This window comes from Strongylocentrotus purpuratus, unplaced genomic scaffold, assembly GCF_000002235.5.
Source record: "Strongylocentrotus purpuratus isolate Spur 01 unplaced genomic scaffold, Spur_5.0 spur5_scaffold_6, whole genome shotgun sequence".
In the NCBI taxonomy this organism is placed as follows: Eukaryota; Metazoa; Echinodermata; class Echinoidea; order Camarodonta; family Strongylocentrotidae; genus Strongylocentrotus; species Strongylocentrotus purpuratus.
In genome coordinates, this window is record NW_022145612.1 from 45,257,093 (window position 1) to 45,275,595 (window position 18,503).

Genomic DNA, 18,503 nt, shown 5'->3' on the forward strand with positions numbered 1-18,503 from the left:
CAATTTTTATGAAACGGGGCGCTGGCGTCGGTCTCGTCGATGTGACTGGAGTATGAATACTGATACAGCATACGGTAAGATACGGTAAGGTACGCCATCTCGTGCGAACAGTCTCTTTCTCCGGTCATATTGTACACTTGAGTGCGATCATTATTTTGACGTCTGTCTTGAACCGTTATGACATCGTTACTCATGGGGAAAAGAGTTCGAAAATGTATGTAAAAATCATTATATTCAACAAATCCTTTTGTTGTATAACCTCCCTGACGAGCAAACGAGTTTGCGTTGAAATTTTGACAGTAAACGGTATTTACTACTTATCAATTGGCAGTGAAACATGACCACGGTCTTTTCTGTCTGCTTCATTTGATGCGAAAAAGTAGAGATTACCCGATTCATATATATGTATATAAGAAAGAGTGGAACATTGTGAGTGATGAATTTGTGTGAGTAAGTGTGCGTGTGTGCGCGGGTGCGCTCGGTTGCATCTCGACTTTTATTCATTTATTTGAGTTGTGATTGACTTGGAATTAAGCAATAAATTTGTGGCCTAACGGGTGTATAACTTAGAAATATCCTACAATCAATAAAGGGGGTGATTTTTCTTTAGTTTTTGTTTATTTATGTTTATTTGTTTATTTGTTTGTTCGTTTGTTTGGTTGGTAAGGGTGCGGTGTAGGCTCAAAATGTTATTTCTACAGGGTCAACACCGCGAGTAAATTAATTTTATTCTATCTTATTTCCCGTATCTGTTGCTGCCAACCACACCAAGTAATCCTGTTTCATGGCTTACATTTACCAGGAGGTTCGAATAGATATAATCCTCAATCTCCATATTTACAATAGTCAGACGAATGTTTGATAAATACAGTGTATATCTTTATCTCGATCAGAATCAAACTTATGTGTCTAAAGATCAGGATTACTATTTTATAACAAATTGACAAGTTGAGGAAAGGATAGAAGTCTGCGAAATCTCTTTGAACATGTGACCCAGTTCTTTGAATCAGAGGTCTATAACCAATGAGAAAATAGACTGAAAAGAGATACCATCTTTTTATAAATACGTCGCAGAAAACTAGCAGTGAATCTAGTATGCTTTAAATAAGATATATAATATCTGCTGTGTGTGGAGACTTCGATATTCCCGTTATATGGCTGATCTCAAACCATTATCACAATTACCATAATTTTAATGCGTTCGCTACAGTTCACATAGTGGTTCTTTGAATCTAAAACCTATTCATTTCTCGATTTGTGGGCGTTTCCTAGGTAACCGACAGAATAATAATAATGCCTTGGAAATGTGAAAGTACTCACAGCTCACAATTAAAGGGAATGTGGAAACAGAGTTACGCAAATCTGGTAATAAATATGAAAACTAAGGGGGTGCCGTTTCTATCGTTGCATGATTTAACATGACGTACTTTCTGAGTTCACGAGATCCACACATAAATCATGAAGGTTTAAAGCTTTTGTGAAAGGCAAATGAGGCATCTACTCGACCTTTCTGTTACTGCCATTGTTAAAGATCAATTTACTTGATTGACCATGGATAAAAGAATGCTCCCTCATAAAAGATTCATCATTCATTTTTAGAAGAAAAAAAATACACAGACATCACATTCTTTATATCTGATAATGTATTACATATATATCGCAATCCTCGCATCTCGTTGACGCCATGTTCAATTTAAGAAGAAAAGAGTCTAATAAATCATTCACAAAATGAAACATGGCAAATTATATTGCCTCTTTATCCTGTTAAGTAGTTCCAGTACAGTAAAGGTTCCCCGAATTCGTCTCTGAAAAGACTTTTTCGAATAATGTTAACTATAGATGATACAATTCTCTTTCGTTAACTATACGCACATGTATTAGTATGTCCGTCGATTAATCAGTGAATGTTTTCTATCAATGATGATTAATATATGTTTTCTATCAATGATAAATTGATATATGATTCCATTATACTTAAACAGAAAAATCCTTTGCCCTCAACACCATTCATTAAGATATTAATCAGTTAATCAGTACTAACAAAATGTATTTGACTTTGAGGAGACCTTGATAAACCCACGCACAAATATAAAATATGAAAATACGTTATTTTCTGTTTTCATTCAGAGGGTTTACTAGACCTCCGGCCGACGTTACGGACAGCCCACAAAACCAACACTTTCGTATCTTTTATTTTTTATTGTCTTTATTTTCTCGGTCTCATTAGGCCTCGGTCTCTTGGATTCTTTGGAGCCTTCTTCTTTACTATATTTTCGTATATATTTCTTTGTTTTTAGCAAGAAGCTCATTCTCTATTCGTTCTTCAGTTTGAAAACATGCAAAACATTGAAACCTTTACAAAGCATTTGAAGGTAAAATACAACGTACATTAAATGAATTCATATAAAATGAGAAGAATAAAAGGGCCATCATTAGAAGCCTATGGAGACTTGACTGAAATTGACCTTTGTTACGTGTGTTTCTGTATACGGATGTGTTTTATGTGGGGGTGGGTGTGAGAGAGTGGGCGAGGGTGTGCATGGCATAGAGCTTCGATGCTTAATGTAGTAGAATGTTTGAAAGAATTAACCGAAGTAAACACGACGGGCAAGGGAATTCAGAACATCTCAATTCCGTAGCATGATACTCTATTCAGACGGGATTCTTTTCAACACTTCTCAAGATTGCATTTAAATCAAGGATCGAATACATCTGAATCTAACGTTTGATATTCCCATAGACTCATCAAAATAGGCGTTACTTTTTTGTCTCTTCTCTTCAATATTGCGAGCATTGTGCATCAATATTAGCTTGACCATTTCTTACCATTCATCGCGTCCATACCATTGTCTCTTCAGAGCGATGTCTGAAAACGTAAACACCTTTCATACTCATCGAGCCCCTCATTTTTGATTGATGGAAACCGTGTAATCTTCCACAATTTCTTTCAGATGGATCTCCGATCAAAGGGGCATAACTAACAAATGGATCCCACCCTGGCGTACATAATTCACCTGCCGATATTTATTGGACCAATTTTTGGTCGGGTCATGATTCTGTCAATTCTATTTGCAATGTGACATGGCAGCCATTAGACGCGCATGACCACGAGTCCGCAAGCAAAACCCTCTAAATCATTCCAATTGGGTTATTTTCCTATGCCGGTAGGCAATAAACGACAGTGGCGTAGCTACGGGGGGCAGGGGCACCCCCTCGAACGGTGTGTAGAAAAATAAAAAAAGAAAGAGAAAGCGAGGGAAGGGAGAGGGAAAAGGAAGAGAAACAAAGACGCCTGGACAACCTCCTGCATCTCCCCCTAATCAGTAGCCACATTCATTTTCCATGTAAGACCGGTGCTCCCAATTGTTCCAGGGCCCCCTTCAAGGGCGTCAGTGATAGAAGAAATAACTATTTATTATCAAAACGTGCGTGACGGACATGTGCGCTCTCTAAGAAGCCACCATTAATAATATTAGTAGTGTTGTTATTATTAGTGGTAGTAGAAAAAGAAGTAGTAGTAGTAGGGTAGTAGTAGTAAGTAGTAGTAGTAGTAGTAGTAGTAGTACGTTAATATCCGAATAATAAAGGAGGTATTGGGTTCCGTCGGATGATGGGTAGAATCAGAATTTATAAGGACAGATTTTTGTGATATATAGCTATTTTGTATTCCGGAGAAGACTGGAGCAAAAATAAGAAAACCGGTCAACAAAACTATAATAATTATAATCATATCCTGATCATGCGCGTGGATACACTTTCTTTAGAACGATAGAAGGAAAAAAGATGACCATTGAATTTGTAATGATGCATGCTCATAATACGGACGAGAAGCGTAAATAGAAATTGAGTTTCCCGAATTCGAAAATCCAATGTTTGGTGAGTTAATTCCTATAAATCGGGATACTAAGTGTGTCACGTTTCTTATCAGTTCGATTTCCTGTTCAAAGAAGAGCACATTATTGTATAACGCTGGAAGCGTCGAGATCTCGTGAAAAGGTCAATAATCACGTGTAAAACGTCACAGCATATGTTGCTTTGTCTTTCGCTTATGGAACAGGCGTAGTTTGCATTCACGGTTCAATTCAACATTTCATTACTCAACCTAAACCGAAGTTGTCACGGTTTTATGAAATGCTATGTTAATGAAAGCACAATATCCATGTTTTTGTTTTGACCATATTAACCTAGTTCTCACCTGGGTTCAGAATGTTTGACGTATCCATTTGCCGGGGATAGTATCAATTTTGTCAATATATTGTAATTATTTTTGCATTTATTAAGTGCTTCTATATATCAAAAGCACATTAAAACAATCTATATTTAAATGGCTTCTCACTCACCAGGTTTACCTATATTATTTGATTTATACAACTCTTATATATCTCTACAATTTAGTTTAAGTTAAACATGCATCGTGAGGTATACTTTCTGAAAGATGGAAACTAAAAGTATTAAACCGGTCAAACATAGCCAATTTCAAATAACCACAATTCTGTATTTTGTCAAGTGGACCAAATGCAAATTTGCACATAATTTACAAGACAATGCTGTTAATTATTGTGCATGACCTTGAATGTCTGAGCAAGGTATTTTCGAAAATATATGTTTATTTTTTATATTACTAATCAATATTTGCCCATATTCATGGTCTTGAAGATGAACACTCTGTCCGAGGTATCCATGAACATGTTCACCAACTTTCTCCATGGAATTCTAATTTCATTAAGCTTATACAGTAGTAAAGGAAAACAATTCAACAATATTTCCCTCCTTCAAAATATTCTTCCGTCATTTTAGAGTAAGAAGTCATCATTTAACAGCTAGAAAACGGTGTACGATACTTACGTACGTACGTATATGCAACGTATACAACTAAAGTGCGTTGCACTGTGTAGATAGTACTACTATCTACACAGTGCAACGCACTTTCACTGAAAATAGTAGTACTATCTACACAGTGTAACGAACTTTTCTTCTCCCATCAATGATGGGCGAACTATCTTTCATCACGTGAATACTTTTGACCAATCGTAGAGAAAGATTATTAGTATGTGGAATATATTAAAAACTATTGACCTGTTTACCTTCATAATCATCTGTTGCCATTCGGGTGTCAGTTGCATGAAGAGAGAATCCAACGGACATGTTGTCGATTTTGCAAAATCAAACGCACTCGTCTCAGTCTGCATAAAAGAGCAAGAAATCATACATAAAAATATATTTGATTGCCAGTACCAACCGTAAATTATTTCATTTTCATCATTAGAACATTTAAATACAAATGGCGTATTTGTAAATTGCCAATTACTATGCCAACAAACCTTCCGATATTGTATTGAACAAGTATTTTGTATGAGGATTAAATCAAAGAAACAAAATATCACTGGAATAGCATGTGACTAAAGTGCTTAATTGACTAACTCCTTTCTTGACATTATTATATTGAGCATAGCGTCAGGTTGAAATGTATGGTAACTGTAATGCCCGTTTCATCATGCCGATTGCATCGTTAATAACCCGGTGTAGACAATTAATGCTATTAATTCAATGCAAGTGCCACATCGCAAGTAACAGTACATTTGAAAATATGCCTAGACCTCAATAATGTACACTTATTTTGCCCTGGGTTATATCATTTTTTATTCAATTAGCGATACACTTGAAATGTCATCTTACATTGTTCCTTGACAGTCACAGAAGTGACCAAAGTACAACGTATGTGGTTACGTGAAATGTACCCAATTGTTTCTATCTAACAGTTTCTACTCCTTTAGTAATATAATATGTCAAAATGTGAAATGAAAAATTTAATATTACATCTCTAACGCATATCAGAGTCAAATACACCGATGAAAGCTATTTTGATCACCAAGGCGGATGTTAAAAGTTTTACCCGTGCAATCATACTTATTGATTTAATGATTTTTTTTCCCCTCCCTCTCTACATTCATGCATGGAAACCTGTACAATAAAGAACATCGCAGGCGAATGCGTCAATTCAATTTCACTGTACAAGCTTAACATCATTGCTTATTTGCGAAAAAATTGGAAAATACTTTATTGATTGTGATCTTTGTTTAATTAACCTCATACGATAACAAAGGAAAACTTATTATTTGGTTACATTATTTTTCGAAAACGTACCAAGAGAAAATGACAAGAACTCCCAAATCAAGCTGTATTGGTACAATCGTTACTTTATACGTTATGGCGTATGACTATACAGATAAACCTGTCTATAGAGGCCATCGACAGAAAAAAGAGAAAGTGGCCACTGTAGACTAGTGACCTTTCTAAACAGGTTTTACAATTCTTTATTGTTGATAGAGAGGCGGTATTTCGGACAGGTTTGATTCACCCTCTCTCTTATAGTATAAATCACACACAAACACACGCTTACAAGGGCACGCACACTTTGCACACCCATTCACGTACGCAATTAGTTCTATCGAGAAAAGAAATTTGACAAGGAGAACGTTAAAGCAGTGGACTGTCTTGCTTTTTACAATCTCTGAGGGCTAATTAAGGAGAAAAATCTTTTCACTAAAGTGGCGAGGAGAGAAATACGTGTTAGAATGTTCAGCGAGGTGGAAACCACGCAAGACATTTATCATGTTTGCAAGCGACATCAGCGAGCTTTGATATTATTGATGCGTAAAATTTGCGTTGACCTCTAAAGATGTTTTATGTAAACGTATACGTGTGAGTTACAGAAGACGGGGATTGTGCATTGGCAAGAAGTATATTGCTTTACATGGATTCATTTTCTATTCTCTTTTTCTGCGCCTTGAGCATTTGACTGTCAAGTGGATTTGGCGCCTTTTAAATCTCATGTATTATTATTATTATTTTGTGGAGTTATTTATTGTAAACGACCAATTTTTATGTAAGACATCATTTGTAATTGTCTTATTGTTTAAAAAGTGATATCTTGTATCAATTCTTTTGTCACAATATGACATACGTATCAGTGTGCACAGTGAGGTCTATTGAAAGTGTGGTTTATAAAAGTATACTCTGTACTTGCCGCAGAATGATTAAATAACACTCCTCACGCAAGGAAAGGTAGAAAAAAATATATATTTCCGAACTACCGCAGGTACATAATGACTCCACAGCGACACCACATTACTAGTAGGGGAAATACACTATTCGTTTGATTGATATGATCCTTTACACTTGTATTGATGATGATTTCAACCATTTAAACAATGAAGTAATACTGACATGCTATTCCTGAATATACATTCCAAAGTAGGCCCTAAATTGTCTGTCTAGAATGGAAAAATAACGTTGATGGTGCAAATCAAATTAGTTTATGTAGCGCAGTTATATTAATAGCAGATGCACCTTATATTGAACGTCCGAGATATTCATAATAAGTAAGAGTCATTCATCATGAGGTGAAGGGTATGCTGGTGAAATGCAATTTCTGTTAAGTGTTGTGTTCCAAAAATATATTTTTCTCGTGTGGCATACATTAATATAAATTATTTTATAAATGGAAACACAGTTTTACGTAATCGTTCGTGAGTTATATCGTTATGAGCACTCTAAGGTACTCAGGCGATACCAACTAACACGGATATTCGAAAGGGACTTTGGACGAAGCGGAGACTATTTTCTTTACCTGGTGTATGATTAATCTTCTATTAATTAAGCCTTTCTTTTCGCTAGAAATTGGCAGACTCTGTAAGCAATAAAAGAAGTGATAATGCGTATATCGTGACATAGTCGAAGTAGGTTTCATATAGGATTCCTCCAAGTACACGGGATTTGTTGTCCCCTTGAGTTGATAAATTGTGATTTAACGGTTATCCGGTTTGCTCCACACCACTTCAAGTGTGAAGTGCAGTGGAGATGGGTAAATTTGACTTTTCCCCTATTCCTCTTTGAATCGACTTTATTAATAAACGCAAGGATATTTTCAGCTCAATGTACCGTTATAATCCAGTCGAGTTTTTCCCAGAATGACAGCCCGTCACAAAAATAAAGTTATGGAGATTTACAACTTATGCATGTTGCAATATTCCGAAATATGCTTGAGTAAAAATCAACATGAGTCAATTTTTATCACTAAATTCCTTGCGTGATTTATTGTGAAAGAGTAACTAACAAATATTTTTAAAGGATTTGCAATGAAAAGACACTTTTGGCTAATAAAAGCAACGTAAGAAAGATGGATATAAAAGTATTCAATGAAAAGACTTTTAGCTACCAAAATGCATTCGCTTTATCTGAGAGCGGTAGATGCAATGAATTCATAAGTAACTCCATTTGTCCTTGAGTTTGGATCCATGGAATGATTGAAATGCCATACATATATGCATTCATATTATTAGTAGGCATATGGCCTCTCCATGCAAGCAGAATCAAAGAAAGATCGTGGATCGGTAGCTTACAAATCTAGCAATGGTATTTGCAAGCAAATTATGCATGTCTTATTGGGCAGTCTCTTGTCACTCCATCTCAAATACTGAAAGGAAATTTGATTGAAAGGAAATAATTATGCCTTCTTTTGGTTGAAAACGTTGCCAGCGAATACGAAAACTAGAGCTTTGAAGAGACATCGAGAGTTCTTGAATTGTCAGAAGAGAATGAGTCCTGCACAGCCTTGCACAGTGTCCATTGATGTTTTAAGGGCTATAAATCGTTGTGAATAAAAGATATCTATCAAAAGTATTTACGAGCTGAGTTCTGAGCAAAGACAGATTATTAAACAAAAAGCAATCAAGATCATAATGCCTATGAGTAAAACGTGTAGTTCCACAAGGGTGTATCTTAGTTCTGTGCTATTCAGAGCGATGTTCGTATATTCTATTCTTTGCTACTTGCCAACGTAGTTCATTCACTGAATTGTTCGGAATGATTTCTACTACCTCTCAAAATACAAATTACCCGCGGCCTCCCAGAAGGCAAGTTTACCTTCAATGTGACCAGTTCACTGGCCTCGAGTGCTAGAGGTTCTACCCCACCTGATGGTTTTGTTTTCTTTTTCGTCACGATACTGTACACCTTAGCTCATCGGTAAAAGCCGCAGGTGTGCTGTAAGTGAATCGTTGCGCATCGACCAACCCAGCCGGCAAGAGTGACGATCAAAATACTCCTCTATTGATTAACCCGGGTGAGGTAAGAATCGCACTTGGTATCCTATTTTTTTAAGGGTAGCACAAAGTGCTCGAAATCCTACTTTACTCTTTATTCGATGAGATATTCCCCTAATTACGACGGAAGAGTTAAATGAATGGTAGGATAAACAATAAAATACTACGCAAGAAGGAATTAGACATGTTGTCTTTATGTAAGTTTTGTAACATTTAATTTTCAGTATGAAAGTTTCAACTATGTAAATTAATTTTCATACTGAGCGTTGGATATTCCTTTAATTTTTCCAATTGTTAAATATTTAGGGATATTTCAACGCACATAATAAACACTTGTATTACTTTGTTGTCTTTGTTAAATTAACACTTTAATGAATGTGTTTTATTCAAATTGACAAGATTATAATCTTTATTTCAAAAAAGTGTGGAGCAAATTAAAATAGTCTAGATCCTTTTCGAAATATCTTTGTATTAGTCGTGGCAAAAGACCATGCGTAGAATAATAATACTAATTGACGCTTTATTTTTTTAAGCAAACTGCATGTTATCGCAAGACGGATAATTATAATAATAATAGTGGATTCTTGTATAGCACTCATATATGTCAGACTTGACACTCCTGGCGCTTCGATAATTCTCCTGTTCGTGATGTTATTGTTTGTCAAAATGTCACATGGATTATTGATATCCTTATTATGATTTCATATGTTAAGGCCATCACATTCTCCGTATTCAATCTAACACAGAGGTGACAAATATAAATATGAATGGAACTCCCGTCGCGAGGTTTAATAGAGTATAGGTATCGAATGATTGATTCCGCATCCTTTGAACCTGTTAGAATGTACACATTCTTTACGAAATCATTACATTGAGCTCATTGCCACTCTGTCAATTCCTTTCAAGAGTGGTTGCAAGTAATGAGAAGACAGCGCTACCTCACTTAAGAGGCAGCTTATATGCTTGAACGGCATTTCCTTGAAGGCTTGCTTTCTTCTCGGAGTGCTTCTTCGCTCGCCTTCGTTTCCTCTCCTCGGCACGCTCAGGTAGCACATGAAAGACACATTCGTTTAACAAACATGGCAAGCTGTATTACTGATTGAGTTTCTTTTTAAAGCAACCTTGAGGACTTTTGTCTCGTCTACCATCACCTGTTTCCTACCTGCTTCGAAACGATTGTCGGCTCTGTCAGAATCCATCGAATTAAAGAATGATAATATAACCCTGCCACGCTGACACACTCAACCTCTTTTTCTTTCTGTACCCAGAGCATAGCTAAGGTCTAAGGAGTTGGCGGGCTGGGGAGGCAAACACTAGAAGACGTTTAGCCTTGAGAAAGAAACGTTATATGTTTGACTTGGCGGGCATCATTGAGGGATGTAATCAAAGATTGGATGCATGTCACCGGGTTGGCATTGGTATCACCACCGTCTCGGATGACTGAGATGGGGGGGGGGGGGGGGACCAACTTCCCAAAACATAGAAGCTTACAGAACCAATCAGCGCAGGGAGATGCTAATGATTGGAAACAAATCCTACGAATTCACCGGTTTTATTATCCATGAGTAGGGATTGTATGAGATTAATGCCACACCTCTTTATAATTTTCGATAATGTACATAGGGGTGGTAGAGGCGAATCATTCGTTTCGAATGACTGAGATGGGGGGGGGGGGGACCAACTTCCCAAAACATAGAAGCTTATAGAACCAATCAGCGCAGAGAGATGCTAATGATTGGAAACGGAACCTACGAATTCACCGGTTTTTATTATCCATGAGTAGGGATCGTATGAGATTGCCACACCTCTTTCTAATGTTTGATTATGTTCATAGCGGTGGTAGAGACAAGTTCGGCGATGTCTTTTCATGACCGTGGGGGAGGGGGTAGGGAAGAAACGGGAGATTTTCCACAATATTTACTTTTATATTTTGAAGGGTGTTATGCGAGGGAGCGTAGCGACCGAGTGAGAAGATTTTTGCATTTATATTAGTCTAAACGCTGCACTCATGGGCCCTCCAGAGCCTAAAAGTGTGTTGCATTCTTTTGTCAATATTTGGTTAACACTTTTGGGGGGCACTTTTTCAAATTTTCCGGGGGGACAATCCCCCCTAAAACATTGAGGGGGACGTGTCCCCCCCCTTTCCCCCGGTATCGCCACCCCTGGGTAGAAGCAAATTATTCATTTCAGTTCACGTACTCTATTCATCCATTCACACACAAGCATGATTGCATTTACCAAGTCGATAAGGACCTCTTCAAGCTCTCGGCAAAGCAGACACCAACATGAAATATATCTCGATCAAATAAACATACAAGCAGCATTTTTATCACCTTATCGTGTTTCAGTCATATGAGATATTTTTGCCAAATGTCATGCAATAATGAAGTTGATTCTCTTATGTTTTTCTTCCTATTTGTTTCGCAACTGTCATCTATTCGTTCTCAGAGCCCAGGGTTATACCAGAAAGGTGTTAAACAGTAATTTAACCACACACAATATAACAGGGTCAAGTGACATTTTTATAAATCTATGGTAAACTATCGTGTCAGATACAGAAATGTGATTCATGAACCTGCAAATAGGTCTTACCAACCCAGTGATGGCTACAAGGAAACGTATAGCTTACTTTTAGTATTTCCATTTCTTTAAATGTGTTGCCACCACCTTTGAAAAAAATTGACATGATATATTAATTTTCGCTTAGACAGCTATTTTGTTTATCATCTGTAGAATAAACAGTGTAAATACAAATTGTTTAGCAAGATGGGGATTAAATAGATCGAGCGTTATGGTATGGTTATTACAAAGCTGATAGAAAGTGTTTTTAATCCCTACTCACCTTTTGCGAGTCATCTGGCACATTAAAATCAAAGACTTCTTCTCCAGCTGATTCTGTTTGTGTCCTTTTACCCACTGTTAAATGAAATAGAAAGAGAAAACATCCATTAATGTCCATCCTATGACTTTTGAGTATTATGCGAATGAAAATTTCGAACAAAGACATGATGACAAAACATATTGAAATGTAATTAGTGATAACAAATTGATTACAGACAAAAATTGACAAATGTTTATGGTTCTTTAAGTAAGTAGCAGTCATTTAAAATGTAAAAAAAATGGGATTAAATCTGAGTTATTATTTCATCACCTCTCCGAGAGCGCACAATTCAATATTTGCATGATAATATCAAGGTTCGGGTTGGATTGGGTCATGACTATTACTATTCCCTTCCTTTACGTCATATCATTTAATATTTTACCAGCTACGATAGAAGTCATTAGTTTAAATATGGAAAGTCTTAGAATTAGGATATATATATATATATATATATATATATATATATATATGTGTCTACAAGATTGTGGGGGCAAATGAAAAAGTGTCAGATATAATGTTAGAGTTCAGCTGCGAAATGTGGGAAATAGATTTATTGTTTTATATCAATGTCATGAATTTCTTAAGTTTCATTGTATATTATTCAAAAGAAATGTGTTGGTGACGAAACCGTTCTGTGCGCTTGCAAAGATGGTACAAAAGCAATATCTATTCCAATACCATCAATCACCATAAAGTATTGATTGTGCGTTTGGCTATACCATGACGCAATACCCTTCTCTCGATAATTCAACACTCTTTATATGACGTATATTCTTGAGCCTATAGGGACAGGTTAACAGAACTGAGTAAATATGTCTCTTCAAAGTGCGATAACCCTTTTCCATGTATTTTCGTTCTGTCTTACTTCCCACTCTTTTTTTTCCTCTCTCTCTCTCTCTCTCTCTCTCCTTCTTGATCACACGGAAAATATCAAGAAGTGATCTTACACGACCTTTTTCTAGTAGCTAAGCTTTCAAAAACAATTATAAATTACCTTTCATACTTTTAAATGAAATTCACCCGAAAGCTTTGTCATATTTATAGCCACTCCATCCCCTCCCCTCCTCCCCCTCCTGGTAGAATAATTCACAAGTACGAGGAAATACTTTCATGTACATCTTGGCATTTATCATTTCTGCATTTCTGCAGGTGCTAATACATTTCTATATTTTTCGAAAAACCAAATCATGATCTCTTTTCTTGACTTTATTGATTTGTTATTTCCTCTATGACACCATTCATCCCCCTGTCGTCATCCTCTAAAACTAATTTCGCATTTATGGCGGCCCCCTTTGCAGGGTGGCAGGGTACGTCGTTAACACAGATTGATACGTATGGTGTTGGAAGTGTCTATTGTTAATGCCTGCAAAGTACTCTAGGGCAGGTGAGGGGAGCTTTATGGCAACAGGGCGCAGATTTTACAGTTCACCATGAATATTTCAACTAAAATATTGGCCGCCAAAAGGTATTTTATTAATTAACGATCTCAATTTTAAAGGATATACAACCCAGGTGATGTAATTGGGTACGTGGCAGGAAATAATTCCTTGAACTGCTAGAGCGCCGTAATGGCAGCCATGCTAAAGCCAAGGTGATAATTGGGAGCGCCAGGAGTGTCAAGTTTGACAGATCTGACCGCTAAACAAAAATCCAATATTATTATTATTAATATCTGAAACTTAGAGATGAATGAGCTCGAGAAAAAAAATCCACTTGCATCAGAGATAGAAGATAGGTTAGAAGCCAATAATAATATTAACAAATAATAATAATGATAACATTTGCTGCAGAGTACAAAGGGACCTTACAAAATCACCCCAAAAACACAACAACGAGAGAATATCTTCAAATTTAACAATGAATCAGTGAACAAAGGCTTCTGTCACTGATCTGTTATTCAATATTTATCTTGTCTGAGAGTTTAAGTTCTCTAAACTATGTTTTTGTAAACATGCGTCAAAGGAATTTTAATCTGAGACAGGAATATCACGTCATATACCGTGTTTATTTTTTTGGATTGGGTATGTTCTGTTGAAACACAAATTAAAGTGTCAATAGTTTACAATCAATGTGAACAAAAATGATGAAGAATACTGCTCTGTGCATTACTTCCGGCAGATTGGGTAAGATATAATACGTTATTCAAAGGCATAGGACACACTAAGACCTTTCCGGTCAATTTACAATTACAAACACTACAACGTACCCTAAAAAGATATCGGATAGGAACTAATTTTTCATGATATATATCTGTAAAAACGGAAACTTTAAGCTGTTGACAATTCATTTGAAGAAAAAAACTCCAACTTGATTCTTCCAAACGAGGTGAAATAACAATCAATCCATGAAAATGAAAGTATTCGACCGCCAAAGAAAGAATAATTTGTAGAAAGTGGCCCTGACAAGCCGTAGGCCACCAGAACCCATTGATAAGCACTTCTGGATAACTGCAATACATACGAACTGCTTTTAATCCGGCCTTTATCTAGAAAAAGGGCGAAACCTTATGCCCGCAAAGCATACCGTGCATGCGCACAAATGAGTCCCTTTGGGGGTTAGACCGTCCATGGTTAGACGACGACCAGTGGTCGGCGAGCGTTTCCCAACAAGTAAGGCTTACCGAATTTTGATGCCAGAAATTAAGCCATTTGACAGTTGTTGAAACAAGTGATTGGTTAGAGTGACATGCAATAATAATTGTCTGTTTATATTGCTCAATAAAATACAGCAAGGGCGAATCATAGACTGTGTGAGAGGAAATTTTACAGTTGCTTTAAATCAGCTGTCTATCTCCTGGTTCCACACTTAAATTGGTTTATTTACTGAAAGCTCACGTAAGATTTAACCTAAACCTGTTTATATTTCATGGTCCCTTTCCAGGTTCATGTATCCAGGAATTGGATAAAGCACCACGTTTATCATGACAACACACTCTTTCCCATATACTGATACACACTAGAGGTGCATTATTATCAAGAACACTAAGTCTCGTTTGATAATTCTTTAAGATGAATTTAACAGTACCGGTACACATGGTGCATGTAATACAAATTTGATTGTAGAATAGTTTAAGTCATGAATAAATCCCGAAGCAGCCTATTCATGTTCTCTTGATAGCAAATACATCTATATATTCATGAATTGATTCGGAGTCATTTTGTGTATCTATACTGGGCAAGTAACTCTTAAAAGTTTCTTTTCATAAATAATTTCCAATGTTAACCGATGACTTAAGGAAGTAGGCTGGGCTATCTCACTTTTCCGAAAAATCTGCTCTTTTTCTTTCTTTCTCTCTGCACAGGGACATATTTGTGAAATGCGCCACATAAGGTTGGTATATCATTATTAAGATGATTTATTTATCTATGGAAAACTCAAAGACGTGTGTATGTTAACAAACATCTTTTTCGATACCGCAACAATGTATTATGAACATCAGGAAAACTTTCTGATTTTGGCCCAACTCTTCTCCCCTCCTATACCCGATTGGTCATATCGTGTTGATTCGTGACACGACCTCAATTAGATGAAACAATTCACATGCATTTCATTTCAATTGTAATCATTAAAGAACACGGTAGACTGGGCGATGGAGTCAGGCCTCCATGTAAAGTAACATTTAGACATAAAGCCTACCTCGAGTCTGAAGAGCAAGGCACAGATTGTAGCGGCATTCATTTCACCTCTAAACCAATGTCGTCTTGATTACTGAAGTAACCAAAGAGCACTTAAACTTAAACGGTTTGATCATATACATGGCCTTGCAACTTGGAGCTTTTTCACCATGATTAGGGTTTTAATCATTATCCTTTCACTAATGGACTTCCTATTTTAATAGATATCTCCCCAAATCTTGTGGGTTGGTGAAACGAAGCGCAGTTGGCCACGGACCCGACTTGATAGCGTTGCACTTTAGGACAATTAGTTCATTAATTTCCCACTTGTTTGTGGTACTTTTTTTGGATGTACTCATGGTGACCAGCTACTGGAGTACGGTGGGGATGGAGAAACATGGCGCCAATTTAAATGTTAACTTAGATGCGCATTCTTGCACGGTCTTGACACATGATTCTTTTATTTTTCTTTCTAACTCTCCTAATCCATTTTGAATAAAAATCCCCCTATCCAAATATATGTATTCGAATTCTTAAAATCCTCATGACTCTGTAATGAATTAGTCTTTCTGCACGATTCAAGCATTATAATTACACATGAATCCAGGAGGAAAAGTAATTGGTATCATTACCAAAGATTATTTTGTATCAAAGTAGTCGTTCTGTTTTGGTTGTAGTATACACTTTCAACTTTGAGTCACGTGATAAGTGTGGCTTCGCTGATTACAGATAACCTAAAATCCCATGCTTAGAATTAAGATCAGTTAGAAATAAAAATACAAATTTAGCTCTCTTTTTTCCAGAGGAAACCTCACACCCACGATTAGCAGTGTCCTTTTTTAGGTATCTGATTCTGAAGTATTTTTTAAAGTAACTCCTCGTGATTATTTTAACTGACTTGTAATCATGTATTTCACCCCAGAAACGCACTTCTTTGTTTGGCTGAGATTTCGCCCGTGACAAGCTAGTTCTTTATCGCCTCTGGCAGCTCGTCACAGAACGGACATGATCTCACATACATTTTATTGCGACTAGCAGTCGTTGAGCCATCGCTCAAAGCGTGACTTCGAAGTGAAAGACGGGAGGCGAAGAGAGAGACCTCATCGTAAAATGCACGAAACTCTGATTTTCGTCCGAGAATCGACTCGAAACACGTTTCAGTAATGAGCGCACGAAAATGATAAATCTTCTTTACTCTTTCAATATAGGATGGCTTTTGCAACTTCAACTGCACTGTCAATAAAGAAGAGAGTTCATTATCAATCCCAAAACATTCTGTAACCTAGATGTTACTAATTATGAAGCATTGAAGTAATTGGATATACATAAATAAACCTCACTTGGACTTTGTCTGACATATTATAATACTTTCTTTAATCTATAATATACAAATAATACCGCCGAGGGTGTTTGGACTGTTTTGAAGGTACCGAGTGTGAGTAGTTTTACTAATGCCCGGCCAAAATGCTGTGTATTATTTGTTTTTTAATATTATGTTTTATTTGTTATAAAATGATGTTTTATAACATAATTTTACTAATGACCGGTCATTAGAATTGGATAATGACCGGTCATTATCCAAATTACGCGTTAGGCAAATAAAATGCCTGGTCACATGTACTCTTTCAGCAAGTCATTTGATTAGGACCCATGTCATCATCTTATAATATATGATATTAAAAGGACCACTCTAATGTGTTGAATGGTAACGCCACTCGACGGATTGATGTGCATACCACAATTTAATCCCCTAAGATAGATGCCCTAGTAAAGCTATCCCTGAATCATCAAATAAAAATCAAACAAAACACGAGTCGTTACTATGTTCGTATCTACCTCTGATAAGCACTTCCGTCTATGATCTACCACTTTTAGCCCGACCTCGTGTGATATCCGGTATCGTCAACCTTCATCAACGCCCTGTTCTTTCTTTTTTTTGCAAATTCTGGTCCATTTTCTCCCCTTTATTTCCTTATTTTTCTTATTTTCGATGACGTCATCGTCGTGTCTTATCCTTTACATCGCGGGCTTCCGTCACAAATGGAAAGATAGTTAGGATAGAGCACGGCTGAATCGCATCAATACGGAACGGGTGCGGACGGGGCACGGAGAAGATAGATGGTGTTATGCGATGGTATCAAAATCTTTTCGACGTTTTATCCGTCTTGCCACGTATCCCGTCAAAACTGGAACGGGGTGAGGGATTCGACAGAGACTGCCTCCTGTCCAAACTGTAGTTCAAGTCGGTTACTTTACTTCATCTCTCACGGTTTATAATGTTATAACTAGGGTGGCGATTCTCGAGGTGTGGTCACATTGCCACCCTCCCACACACAGTTCCTGACTTCCATACATAAGTGCTTCTTTGAATTACTAAAAAGTGCCCCTGATTTTAGATGTAATAGGTTAAGTACCCTTTAAAGGTCATGTAACACCCTTTCATATTGGAATAAGTGCACTTTTTTGCATATTGAAAGTGCGCGTTTATGCTTTTAAAAAGTTTATATCACGACCCTGAAAATTTGGAAGGAAATTCCAAGGGTATGGGCTAATACTAACTTTCCGTGAACAGAATGATGTGCCTTAATCTATTGCAGAGTTGGTAGATAAAAAAATCTAATGCTTGATACATATCTCACAAAATTAAAATTTTGAAAAGGAATTCATAAGCAGCAAAATGAATAATGCTTGGAAATGATTGAGCCAACTTCTCTAATGCCATTCCTCTACAGGTGAGTTTAGAGAAAGATTTACATGAGATGCATCATAAACATTAATATATATCATTTTGATAAAAGCTACGATGCTATAGAGTTCTGTGCTGTATTATATATTATAGGGCCTTATGAATGAAAAGAATAAGATTAACTGTAACAGGAAATTTGTGTCTTTCTATATAACCAT

At 36.7% G+C, this 18,503-nt stretch overlaps 1 protein-coding gene across 1 annotated transcript in view; it reads right to left on the reverse strand.

Moving 5' to 3' along the window:
* The window catches only part of LOC115919535, a 44,232-nt gene that overhangs the window by 13,352 nt on the left and 12,377 nt on the right, over nucleotides 1–18,503 (reverse strand). Inside the window, exons 2-3 of the mRNA XM_030973609.1 lie at nucleotides 11,947–12,020; nucleotides 5,085–5,183 (exon numbers count right to left, since the gene is read on the reverse strand). Coding sequence (XP_030829469.1) covers nucleotides 5,085–5,183; nucleotides 11,947–12,020 — 173 coding nt within the window. The remainder of the gene's footprint in view (nucleotides 1–5,084; nucleotides 5,184–11,946; nucleotides 12,021–18,503) is intronic.